General features: G+C 32.9%; 1 protein-coding gene across 1 annotated transcript; it reads left to right on the top strand.

The window, feature by feature from the left end:
* The first annotated feature begins 668 nt into the window (after nucleotides 1-668).
* Nucleotides 669-10,171, top strand: LOC140055539 (uncharacterized). Its single transcript, XM_072100876.1, has 9 exons — nucleotides 669-1,227; nucleotides 1,342-1,464; nucleotides 4,375-4,532; nucleotides 4,796-4,855; nucleotides 5,089-7,104; nucleotides 7,217-7,336; nucleotides 8,426-8,497; nucleotides 8,922-9,013; nucleotides 10,040-10,171. Exons 1-9 carry the CDS (start codon nucleotides 1,196-1,198, stop codon nucleotides 10,169-10,171), a joined length of 2,805 nt encoding a protein of 934 aa, XP_071956977.1. The 5' UTR covers nucleotides 669-1,195.
* Nucleotides 10,172-14,547: the final 4,376 nt, after the last annotated feature.

Here is a 14,547-nt window from a genome sequence, read left to right as displayed (position 1 = left end):
AACGTAAAATTAAAACGTTGTCATATGAGAACATGTAAAGTCAAACCAGCCGTTTTAAATTAATTGAATACAGGTGCATGTGACTGGTACCACAATATTTTATTATATAGTAATTAATGTAATCAATTTATTGATAATTATTGGCTTTCATGATAAATGAAAAAAAAACCAATTGTGTTAAATCTGATAGAGGGCGCACACTCCACAAACTAAGTTTCAGGTACAGTACCTGTAAAATACAAATTATATGTAGGGTAAAAAAAAACAGAATCCAACTACCAAAATACTGTATACCAGAAATAATCGCAAAGTTTTATTTAAACAAAAAATATACGAATTATGGAACAACAAATCAGAGAGGTTCAGTATACCCTAAGACAAACTTACAGATATGAAGATGTTTTTGGTTTTCCTATCTACCATTGATATTACAATCACTTTATTTTTTCCACAATAATATTCTATATTGCTATTTAAAAAAAATCGGAAAATCGGTTTTTTTTTCAATTTATTTATAATCTTTTTCATTTGGTCACCGTCAATAATCAAAGTGTTATCAAAAACATTTTCTTGTGACGATATAGAGGGCGAAATGCGCAGAATATTTCATTTTCGTAACTGGCCTGACACATAGCTTTGGAAACAACAAACGTAACATTTCATGGCGATTGACCGAGCGATCCTAGGCCTGAGCTTACTATTAAACGGATTGAATTATGACTTATGAAAAAGGATAAGTTGTAAATCTTAGGATGATATTATCTACACATTTTAACTAACTATGAAACTAAGTTATATGTTTTGTGGTTCATTACCGTTGTATTGAATTTTAAGTACTTTTATTTCGACGTCAATCATCTGACAATCAATCCACTCATTTTGAGTTTGTGTGAGGTACACCCGGCCTACCTTCCTGGCTAGCTACAGTAGCCCTGTCGTGAACCAGATTGAGCTTTAGCCTAGACCTAGGCTAGAATCGATGCCCCATAGGCCCAGGATAAAAGCGGTTTTTGTTGGAAAATCTGTCAATCTGCAGTTTACAGTTTGGCTAAATGACAGCAGCAGCATCAGGATCCATGAACACATGATGATGAGGTGGTGGTGTGGATGGAAAATTATCAATATAGCAATACAATGTCAAAATGCACCTTATTTAATAGTATTGAATAGGCCGACCTTGTGATAACAGACTTTAATGATGTTAAACACAGGTGGTGGAGCTTACTCGTATCCTTTTTAAAGTTAATCTGATAGTATAGAATAAATAATATATAACGCAAAACTTTTATTTAATAACTTAGTGTTAATTAATATTTCCATAACTGTTTAATTATCAATCAGTTCAAAGTTCAGAGCTCTGGAGAAGGACCGTCTTGATAAGATGCGGAATACAAGTCAAGTGGTGCGAGTCACAGTCCAGGACAGAGCACGCTCATTGTCACTAGAAACTAATAGGAGGAGAAGGTAACCATACTTTTTATACTCTGCAAAGTGCCAACATATCAATTGAGTCATTTTCTACAGTACTGTAGTTATTTATACCCAGATAGTTAAGCGTGGTTCCCACTAGCGACGCAACGCAAAGACGTAACGCAACGCAAGTGAATTGACCAATCACAAGTGATGGCTTATTGTCATATAACTTCGCTTGTCATTGGTTAAAACGCTTGCGTTGCGTTACGTTCTAGTGGGAACCAAGCTTTAGTGAGGTACAGTACAGTAGTAGTGCAGTGACCAATTTTTTAAATTAAATGTGACATTTTTATAATTAAAATATTATTAACATATTTATTAATGAAGAAGAGCAAGACAGTTACCATCCCATAAATGATATAACATATTTATTGCAATAAATATACAATTTGTTAATTATTCTTATATCAAAATTATATCAAAAAAGTTAAATGATATAAACATTTCTCACAATATATCTGTAAAGTGTAAAAACTATGAAATTAGAATGCATTTAACAATGAAAAAAATCATAAAATATTAAAAACACTATAATTAAGAAAAATTAATTATATATTACCCAAGTTACCAATAATAAATCCTCTCTCCCACGACCCAAAAAAAAAAAAATTATAATAAAATTCAAATTGAAGTTATTACTATAAAGGATTACTAATTGTATGTGTTGTATGTATTGTAATTATTATTTTAATTTAATCATTTTAATGTACTGCATTTTCTGATTACAGCAATTTGTTTCTGTATATTCTTTCAGTTGGTTCCTTTTTTCCCCCCATGGGACATTTATTGTTCCCCATCATAAAAATGTAATCAGTTTTTTGTATCCATGGGAACAGAGAATGTAAATGATGTCTGCTTTGCCTTATGGGAAAACATTTCAAATTGCTATTTAATCTGGCGTTATAGAGTATCTGTTGTTTAGATGGTAGAGCAATTGAAGAGTACATCTATCCAGAAAATTATGGATTTTAGTTTAACGTAGGTTAGAATTACATTTTTAAACAAAATTAATTAATTTTGCGACTTATTTTGAGTTTTACTATACAGTTAGTATCTCTATTGCATTTATTAAATAAGAAACTTGATGTTAGCATTATAACTTACTCTACGTTTACAGGTATCATTTTTCTTTTTTTGGACCTCGTTTTACTGTATTTTGCTATGTTAGGATTGGTACATTCTTAGACTGTTTGAAATATGCAATTCTAAAGATAGAACATTAGGTTATGTTCAGCACTTCATTCTAAAATGTTTAGGCCCTAGGCCCCTTCAATATTTTGGAGTCACCACTGGTTTTAAGAATGCTTAAACTTTGCGTAAAATCTTTACAGTACTGTTTGTGTTTTGTTAGATAAATATTGATTTATCCCATCTACAGTACAGTAAGCCTTTAACCAATGCTACTTACTGTATCACAATCCTTCCAGATTACGCTGTCAAGTCACAAGTTACACTTGCAGTACTTAAACTTCCATTACAGACTGCTCCAGTATATAAGAATTAAGATTATTGTAAATTGTTCATAACACATACCTTTCTTCTGTAGATTAATACTAATACACAAAGTCTATGCAAGCCCACTTATTGTTTTCTGTTTACTACAACATATTCAGTTACTCTCGGTTTTGGTTTGTACTACTACCTGTAATTTGTCTGGCTTGTTTGTTGACATACAGAAAGGATACTGTTACATATTAGTGGGAGTTTCTGTTGTAAATACCTCTTCCTGTCTGAAACTGTTCTTTTCCTGTTTTGCACCTCATGCTTCAGAGCGTCCCATACACTGTAGTACATTGTGTACAATTTGTTCCTATACTAAAATGGAAGTTTATTCAGGTTTGGAAATTAGGAAAAAGAAGTATTTTTACAAGAATTGGTAAACAAATATTTGTTATTTTTGTGTTTTTTTAAAAATTTAGTATTTATATTTTAGTATCCGTTGATTGCCTGTTTTTATATTAGGCCTACTGTATTTCAGAAAAGAAATATCACACTTATTACAGCTAGTTGAATCTCTTAGTGCTAGCCAACAAATTGAGTCAATTATCGGTCATTTATGGTGATTATAGCATTGACATTTCATAAATGCACACAAATTGAGTTAATCTATTACAAGTTACTAATACATTACTGAATGTTTCAAACAACACTATAAATACAGTATGACCTTTACTGTACATTGTATGTTGTTTGTGCTGTACACAGTGTAAAGTATGTACATTCAAAGCTTTTGATATTGAACCCTTTAAAAACTGAAAAAGTCTCCTAAAACTAGAATTTTTATAAGATCCTAACTTCTATCGTCTACTGTATGTAAAATGCATGATTACTGTAACACATTGAGAGAGGTGGAGAATTGGCTATTTAAAAAAAACGATTGAAGTATAATTGATCAAAACTCAACAGTTCTTTTCAGAACTACAATTCAATTTAATTGTTTATTTTTTATTCTCTGGTACATATACAGTATTTAAATATATATATATAATAACCATTAGAATTTATTATACTACAGAACTACTCATAGGTTACTGCAGTAATAATTATTATACACATACAGTATTTTGGTTATGCTAAGTATAAACCAATCCCTCGCCAAGTGAACATTTAAGTATTGACTGTAGATTTATTCCAAAATGAACACCAATTACTGTAAATAGAGTGGTTTCTATTTTATATTCATATGACTAGTGATGCTGTGCGATTATTTATGTATTAAAAATTATTAATATTTAGCACTATTATTACTACTACTTGCTCTGTACAGTTAATTTAAAACCACAACCAACAGCAAAATAAATCTTTAATAATAGCAGGGAGGGTGGCTAATTTAGTGTGATTTTTATGAATCAATCTGAAGCATAGTATATTATTTATTAGTGTATTGTTCTTCCTCTGTAGGGCACTTGAATTAAAGAAAAAGCTAGAAGCGCAAAAGGAAGCCAAACGCAGACAAGAGATACTAGATGATCGTAAGCAAAGGCAACATGAAGCGACGCAAAAGTATCAACGCTTGAAAAGTGGTACTACTCGACGAAACACTGAGGAAAGAATAAGAGGTACAAGAAAAAAATAATTGTCTGTTGTTTTAATTTTTGCTTTGTTTGTTTGTTTGCACGATAGCCCCTACAATAATAACATCACAAATAAAAACAAAACAAATTTGTATTCCTTTTACATGGGCCGAAATTTCAACATGTGGAAATATTTTGCCAAGTACTTCACTCAGTGCTTTCATTTGATAAGTTAGCACTTAATTTAAAAGAAATTATTAGGTGATGTATAAATCTCATCAACTGTTGATAATTCTTTATTTGTACAGGCGCCCTCTATGGAACAGCATATGAGCCTGTAAAGAAACCTTCAAGTACATGGAACAATGGTAACTAAATAAAAGGTCTTTATTGTGACAAAATACCAAGAAAATAGCATTGTTAGATAGAAGTCTGCTTAATAACAAAGGCATACAGTAGGCTGTAAATAACCCCCTTTTTCAAAAGAGCACAAGGCTTTGAAACCATAAGATATGTAGCTCGCCATGCCCAAACCATGCTACACCTTTTAATAAGGTGAGCGAAAAACTGTTAAATGTATTTCTTAATTATCATTTGATAGGAAATTCAACGTACAGCACTCCTGGTTTAGATGATGCTTTGAGAGCAGTAAGGGGATCTCCAGGCCTAGGATCTAAGCCTGAGATGCTTGTAACCTACCCCCAGCCACAAAATGGTGGCACATTACAGAACTACTCTTACTATCAGACTTCAGAACCAAGTGGTTACACACAGACCAGCAATCAACAACCTCTACAGTCAAGTAATCATTCAGCCGTGAATGGTAGTGGCAGGAGTGACTACTATCATGGATTCTCAACCACGCCAACAAAGAGCAATGGTTATTCCTCCGGTACTACCGCTAAATCGATATACGAGAAACAAATTGAGGACCAACAAAAGAACATTCTGGAACATAACCAGAAGTCTTTGCTTGAATTTAATCAAGCTGTGCTAGACGAATCAGAGAGGCCACTAAGGCGGAGCAGCAGCTGCTCAAGCGTGGACAGTCTAGAGGGTAATAATGCGAAGAAAGGAGTACCCGTATCTAAAGCGTACTCAACAAGTATACTGCCCTCTACCACTCAAACAAATCATTACACTTATTTAAAAAACGGTGTTCCAACAAATGCTACATTCAATGTGCAAAGGACGGATAGATTTGACTATAGGTCATCGAACTATGGAGCAGTGAGTAGTGACGCTGCAAGGTCCAACCAGCATGAAGTTAAGCTAGAAGAGACAAATGAAGCTGATATTGTACAAGACCAAGTAGATGTAAATCCTAGGATTTTATATACCTCTTCTGGTGGTAATAAAACGGATGTTGTCTTGAGAAATTCTGGCATTGCCAACCCATCCGCAACAAGAACTACAGTTGCATGGTCATCCCCCGTTTTGCAAAATGAGCCGTCTTTGAATAGTGTGTCTTCACCTCATTCTAGGCCGTATTCAGGCAAGACTACAGCCACTGCTTACACGGTAGAGCCTGCCCCGCGTTATCAACAGAATAAAAATGATGTGGCCAAAATGAATAAACCAGAGAACAATGGAGATTTGATTATTACGATACCAAAACCTGAATTAACTGTCACACAATATCAGGTAACATCGAATGTTTCTGGAACTAGAGATACAGTTTCTATGACTCAGACGCAGTCTCTGAGTACTTCTAACAATGTGGCTCAAGCGCCTAAAAGTATTTTGAAAAAGGGAAACGTAACAGCTAGGAACAGTTCTATGACAAGCCAAAGGTATGGTAATTACACCATGGGTCGATTAGGTGGTGCTAAAGTTATGGACAGTTTAGAACTGCGAAAAGCATCAAGTATGTCTGATATTGGACCTTCAAAGAAGGGTATACGATGGGCGGATTTGGAGTATAGTAGTGATGATGATCGACTTTCCAAAAATGAGCAGGTTCGCACTGTGTCTAGTATGGGTTCTAAGCCAAAGCTCACAGTTCAAAGGGCTAATGAGGGTCGCATATCTAGTGCTGGCTCTATACAAAGGTCATCAATCAGGTCTAAACCACCTGTTAATAAGCAGTCTACTAACGAACCAAAGTCAGAATTGCGCCATCTTGATATAAATGCAAATCAAAGTGTTCCAAGCACCAATGGAAATGCCATTTACGGATCAAATGGTCTCCGATTGGACAGAACACCAACAGACGATGAAATCAATTGGCTTTGGGATAAAGTAAGGACTTGTTTAAATGTTCGCGATGAGCAAGGGAACCCAGGCCTGGTTTACCAGAAACCGCCTACTGGTAAACAACCAACTTTATCTTCGCAATATATCGACGGGAAACGCATAGGAAATAATAATAGTCGGATAAAGCCAGCTATCCATTCTGCGCTCATACCTCAGAATAACACAACACATCCGCGACGGCGGACCAGCAGTGATACTGCCAGTAGTTTTCTACGACGGACTGCTTTGCTTCAGCATCGTCGCCAGCATGCGACATCGCTACGTGGTCAAAATACAAGAACATCTCATCACACTGAACCAGTTACTAGTGCTGATGTACCTTCGTTTACAACAAGTGATCGCCAAAATCATGGAGAGGAAGGTTGGTCAATCTTCAATTAATCAAAAACTAATTAAAACATTTTGTTTTATCTGCACTAATATATTGGATTTATTAACTGAATTGTATCATTCTTCATTCTATTGGTTTGCAGTGAGTGAAAGTTTGATGTTATTTCAAAAAGCTGAACGTTTAGCTCAAGATGATTTGAGTGAAAATGAGATTGCAGCAGCCATAGATCAGCAAAAGAAATCTACTAGGCCAGATATGAAAGGTATCAATTTACCATACTTTTCTTCAAGTATATTATTGTTTATATATATATATTTGATTTATAAGTTTATTGGCTATGTTGTTTCTTCACTACTAGCTTAAAAAATACAATCGGTTGATAGATAAGTATGTATCAGTGGCATAACGCAGATGCCTGATTCCCCAGGTTTAGAAACCCTAACTGGCCCTCCAACGCTGGTGTACTCGACACTAGATTTTTCAACATATATTAATGCCTGTTTTTTCCTCTTAGCACTGCTCAGGGGCCCCCATAAGCTCCGGGACCCTGGGTTTAGACAGTGATAGCTCATAGCAGTTACGCCACTCATATGTATGCAAATATGTATTGCTTGAGGGTTACCCGTTTCCTGTGTCCGATCTTTTTCACATTATGGACACCTCTCGTCTAGAAACTCTTAAATTGTTGCTCTCTTCGACCGAGTATTAACCTTGACATTTAAACAAATTCTCTTTAGATATTAAAAAGTGCAATAATGTAATAAACGTTAAAGCTAAATTAAACTACCCCCTCTAGAGCTTAAATATTTCCCTTAATACTTGAAACAAATTTCTATGGTGATTACTAGTAGACAAAAAATACTAAAAATATTATTCTTTTCAATGTGGTTTAGTGTCAACTGTCAATGACTAAAACACTAATGTATGCAAAAAAATTATAATAATAAGAATTTATAATTAAGACCTTTGAATACTATAAATGTTCAACAATTGTAAAGTATGAAAATTGTACTTAACCTTTTACAGTATGTAAATGTATCTGCGAAGCAATTAGACTTTGCCTCGAAGCCAAAACAATATCAATTTATTATGGAATGATATGGAAATAAATATTATTGGAGATGATTCAGTGCATTTTTCTTTTTTAATTCTTAAAAATAAAAATGTGTATGTAATATATTTAGACTTTCTCCAAGTCTTTATGTTAGTGCACCTGTTTCGATTTTTAATTGTGAGAATTATATTATATGTACAAAACGCCATATGTGCCAAAATATTATCATTACTAATTATGGGATAGAACCTAGTCTAGAATATATTGTGTAATAATAATATATCTTTTTCTTTTTAGGACCCAGTTCACTCTCTATAGAAGAGCAACGACTAATGGAGTCATTAGACCGTTTAAATGAAAGATTAAGAAGTAATTCTAACATTATTATATTAAAATTTGCTTGTACTATTTGTCTTTAAATCTTTATTAAATTTGAATTTTCCTTAAGCTATTAAGCTCTGTCTACGCTATGAAACTAATGTGATGTGTCCATATATGGTAGTTATATGCTTAAATATGGTAGTGATATGACATCATCAGATCCATATATGGACACGATTTGTTGTCGCATAAATATTCATTTTGTAGACAGAGCTTAACATTATAGTACCTTATTTATTGTGTATAACATATATGTTCCAGTATGAAATTTGTGAACATTTATGAGGTGGGATTTTTATCAGATAACATCAACAATAGAATTTACCAAAGTCTTGTATCCTTGTAACCAACATTAAGAGGTGGGACTATACTCGAGTATGCTATTGTACTAAATTTTGTTTTTTTTTCTCAGTAACATCTGAAGCAACATCACATCTGAGTGCAACATATGCTCCACTGAGTGCAACATATGCTCCACCGAGTAAGAAGGGATTATCAACTGGGGTATGTATTTGACAGATACTATACTAGTAGTAGCACTGAGCCTAGGCTTGATTCTCACTAGGCAACATAAGAAAATGCCCTCCATAATTGTGCTGTCTGCATAAAATCAAACCTGTGATATTTGCATCACTTGCATTGTCGGTTCCCACTTGTGATTGTGCACTACAGTACAGCACTTTGCGTCAATATGAAAAGAAAGCAGCGGCTACTGCACCAACATGACAATAATTATTTTACCTATAATAAATACCGTATATTTATTTGCATGAAGGAGCTAAATACTGTTACTATTAATAATCATATCCTGGATTTATAAAGCGCCGAATGTTATGAAACCTCTAAGCGTTGTACATATTATTACCCCGGTCATTTTTTTTATCAAACATGTATGGAAACATAATCACATAATGCAGATAGATAATCAGCGAAAAGTTTTGTCTTGACCTTACCAGGTAGCAATTTGTACACCATTTGACTTGTAATTATAATCATGATTCAACCAGGGAGATGTAAATAAATTTATTTTACATCTCCCTGATCCAACCAAGGCTGCTTATTAAGCATGCATGTGTAATGATACATTGTGCATAGAGAGTGAGACATTTGTGTAATATTAATTAAGATTATGCACAAATAATCCTACCATTCTGTTAATATTGTGTCCAAGATAGATTACTATTTTCCCTATTCTGACATAATTATACTGAGTTGTGAACAACCAAAGATTTGCGAATATTTCCACACATTGTTTTTATATACTAAGCATTCAGCATAATTACGTAGGGCAAACCATTTAACTTATCATACTGTTATCCTCTGTCTAAACTATCAAACTTTATGTGATAACAAAATGTGCCCTTATATGGATATGATGATCACTACCATATTTAGGCACATATCACACTTTTTTTGTCAAACTATTTGATAGTGTAGACAGAGCTTTACAATCATGCATACTGTTCTATACCATTCTGTTATCCAGATTATTAATTTTAAGCAAATATAATATTTTTGTTTTCTTTTCAGGGTGCAGGATTTAGGGGTCATCGCCCCCTCAGTTCCACAGTCAGAACGAATTGCGATATTGGCAACGTTAAATCTCGCATCAGAACGCAGTCAGCTGACAGAGCGAGTGTCCGAACAAAGTATCGTTATTGAGTCAAATGGTCCTTTTTATTGACAAAATATTTTAGAACAAAAGAACCATATTTGACGTATTTGACAAAGTATGCTCTTAATTCTACGTGCTGATTTAGTCAGGGAAAAATTTCATTTTAAAATTTTGTTTAGCAATTATTGCTAATCAAACTGATTTTTTAGTCGAGAAACATAGTTTTGTATTGTCTTTTTTGCTACACAATTTTAGAAATGTGTAGCAATAAGGTTGTTTTGTATAGCTTTTTGCTATGCTACACTGGCGAAATTATTCACTGTTAGTTACTCAGTTTTACCATGGAACTATAACAGTTCTATGGTTTTACGAACACTATTGATAATCAATAGCGCAGTTTTTGGGGCGAATTATAATTAACGTGTAGTTCGTCCACGTTCCACAACCATCACAGTCTACCGTCACGAACCAACGACTCACCAAAGACCTGAAATGGTACAACATATGTCGCATCAATAATTTAAAAGGCAGTATTAAGCTTTGTCTACACTTCCAAACTAATTTGACAAAAAATGTGTGATGTGCCCAAATATTGTACAGTAGTGATATACCCAAATATGGTAGTGATATACCCAAATATGGTAGTGCTATGACTTCATCATGTCCATATATGATAGTGTAGACAGAGCTTTTGAGTATCATCCCATCCCGGATTATTTCTATGAAGTATACTATGTCAAATACAGTAATTTTAATATATACCTTGATTTTATGAATGTTATGAATAGATTTCTGTGGTGCTTTGTGAAGAGTTTATATAGTATTTACATTTTAACTAGATTTTTTAACATTTGTACATTTTTGTCATTTTTAGTCTCAAGAATGTTTATTGAAGTGAGTAGGATGTTTTGTGTATTGAATTTTTTAGAGACCACAATGACATTTTACATTTGTTCCCAACGTAGCTTCTTGTAGCTAGGCTACACCGAGAGCTAGTAAAATAAACCAAATTGACCAGTTTGTGCTTTATGCAGAATTTTAAATAAACCTTTCATATTATTTACTTTTTAAACAATTCAATCCTATTCTGTCTTTAAGTATTGACTTTTAAAGTCAGCTCCATGTAATAAGCAATAGTTAATTTCAATCTTTCCAGATGGTAATCTTAAATTGACCACTACAGTTTGTGCTTTATGCAGAATTTTAAATAAACCTTGAGAATTATTTACTCTTTTAAAATATTCAATCCTATTCAGTCTAAAGTATTGACTTTTAAAGTTAGCCCCAGGTAATATGCAATAGTCAATTTAAATCTATCCATTGGTCAGTTTAAATTGACCAGTATATAGTTTTTGCTTTATACAGAATTTTAAATAAACCTTGAGTAGTTTTTACATTTTCAAACAGTCAATCCTATTCAGTCTAAAGTATTGACTTTTAAAGTTAGCCCCAGGTAATAAGAAATACAGTATTCAGTTTCAATCTGTCGAGATGCTGTTCTTGAATTGTCCAGTAATTTAGAATTCGATATCACAAAACAACCAGATCATTGATTATTACATGGAGTACTTTACTCCATGATTATTACCTGCTTATAAATATCTTGTCACTGTATAGTAGTAGTACTGTAAACATATTTATTCAATTTATCCATACACAGTACCATAAACTTACTAATCTGTAATCCAGAGAACATATTATCGTATTATCGTACGGTAAAGATATTTACCCCCAGGTAAAATAAAACAAATGCTCAATCTGCTTAAATATTCATCGTAAATATACCTTGTATTCATGTTCCGAATATGAGCACTGTTTGTATAATTTGACAGTATGATTTATATACCATTGTATTCATATGTCTTAGCTATTATAAAAATCCGAACAGTTGTTATGCTCCCCTTTTTCATTTATTTCACATACAGAAGGCTGTTTAAATGGAAAAAAAAACACCCAATTGGAGTAGTTTGTTTTGAATGCTATCCCATTATTTCATCACGAAGGTAACAGAGAATTTAGTCTTTAATATCGTAAACATTTCCATCTAATGTTGTTTTTTTCCACCATCGAGGCACCATGTTTTTACCGACTAATATTTGTTTTGTATAAATCGTAATGCAATTTTATTGAAGTAAAAACGATACCAATTACAGTAAATTGTGTCTAGAAATAGCATAGTAATCATTTGTCAATTTACTGTGGTCGTTACAGAGATATGATTGTATCAACTTTGTAAATGGTCATGAGAAAATTGTCGTTAAGGCATGCATGTAATGCGGATTTAGCTCGCATCTTGATTGACATTAGTCCAATTTGTGTTCCTAGGTTTGCTAAATTGTCCAGCATATGTTGTTAGAACTGTTACTATGTGTACTATTACATAATGTTAGGTTTGCGGTATCAATGCTTACAGTTTTGGCTACACTATAAACTTTATGTGATAAAAAAATGTTATGTGCCCATATACGGACACGATGATGTCATATTACTACCATAAATGGGCACAACACACTTTGTTTTTGTCAAATAACTAGTTCGATAGTGTAGACAGAACTTTAAGCTCACACTTGTTTCGTTTTACGGAACGAAAGATGGTGCCGTTATCGGCCGTGTGGACGTAGCTTTATTCTGATGCTCTAATTGTCATAATGTCACAACGTTTCAGTTTTAATAATTGTCCAAATAATACGCTTGTACAGTCGACGTCTTCAAACCCGAAAACTGTCCCTTTAATAATGTCTCCCGAGTGTCCCCATAGAGATATTATAGTGAATATCTCTATGATGTCCCAAATGAGGAGTTTAGTCTACTGTGTGGAACTTATTTTAAACATTTTAAATAATTTATTTGTATCCTTTTTTTGCCAGTAAATAATCAAATCATTTGTTACCATTCATACATTTAGTAAACCGTAATATATGTTTATGCTATATATAGTAATGTCTATATATAACCTTCTAAATTCATGCATATGCCTGTAATTTGAATAGAATGTAAATCCAGTTGGCCTACAGTATCTTAATTACCCATGTAATTTATGGATAATCAGGTGAAATTATGAATTGTAATAACATTTTGCAGTTTCCAAGGACCCCCAAGACGCTTTCTTAATTATGATTTCACACCGTTCTTTTGAGGGAATTTTGCCTAATTATACTACCGCGATATCGATGACATAACATTCTCCAAATACGCATATTTAATGGTTTTCAATATTCGATAATGAATAACGTGTTAAGAGTTAGGATTACTATAGAAGTAATCCTAGATTCACACGTACGAATTGAATTTAGATACAATTGAACTGTGTAGGCCTACTGTACAATAATGTGTTATTAAAAATGTTAATGCGGGTATTGGTACCGTATACGTTTTAGTTCAATAAATTAAAAATTTAAATAATGCATGTAATAAACTATATAAAAAATTACACCCTTTTTTTTATTTTATTTTTTTTTTATTTATTTTTATTTTATTTATTTATTTTTTTACTAGATTAGTAATACTATTAAGCCATTATTGGAAGTTTCCTTTTAAAGCTCTGTCTACACTATCAAACTTTATGTGACAAAAAATGTGCTGTGCCCATATTTGGACATGATGATGTCATATCACTACCATACCTGGGCCTATCACTACCATATTTGGGCACATCACACTTTTTTTGTCAAACTAGTTTGATGGTGTAGACAGAGCTTTAGAATATTAATTATGTGACACGTCTTCTTAGTTTGTTTCAACAATTGTGACATGATCTCTAAAAACACATAGCTCTATATTTTCATTTCGTCTTTGTAAAACATGAAGTTGCCAAGTTAATTGACTGTATGATTGTCTTGTATTATAAAAAGTGCAAAGACCATTCATTATACAATATTTTCGACTAAGAGACACTTGTACTGTACTCAGAAGATAAAGATATAACTATTTCAGTCTGCTTACTGTAAAAAAAAGTGTTATGTGGCCAAATATGGTAGTGATATGCCCAAATATGGTAGTGATATGACATCATCATGTCCATATATGGGCCCTGAATGGTTCTAGTCGCTTTCTTTTTTAAATTGCGAAATATATAGAAATATGTTTTAATATACTTGTGATAAACTTGTCTATAAGTAAGAACGTCTATTTTCATTTCAATGCTTTCAAATTATAGCTTTGATTTAATTTATTAGTTTTAAAATAATTTTAACGTATCATTTGCTTATACAGTGCCTTAATGGAAAATAATTTGTTGTAAATACCGTAATAATTTAACGTAAATATGTTATGGCTGTTAAGTCAGTGTATTACCGATAATCCGTTCAAGCTTACGTATTTTAAATTTGTACTTGCTGTGTGTGATATTTTCATTTCATATTTTAAATTCTTTCATGATAACGTACTGTATGTAGAATATATTATTTAATGTTATATGTTTTCT

This window comes from Antedon mediterranea, chromosome 7 (genome assembly GCF_964355755.1).
Source record: "Antedon mediterranea chromosome 7, ecAntMedi1.1, whole genome shotgun sequence".
NCBI lineage: Eukaryota > Metazoa > Echinodermata > Crinoidea > Comatulida > Antedonidae > Antedon > Antedon mediterranea.
This window is presented reverse-complemented; position numbering and strand designations above follow the sequence as displayed.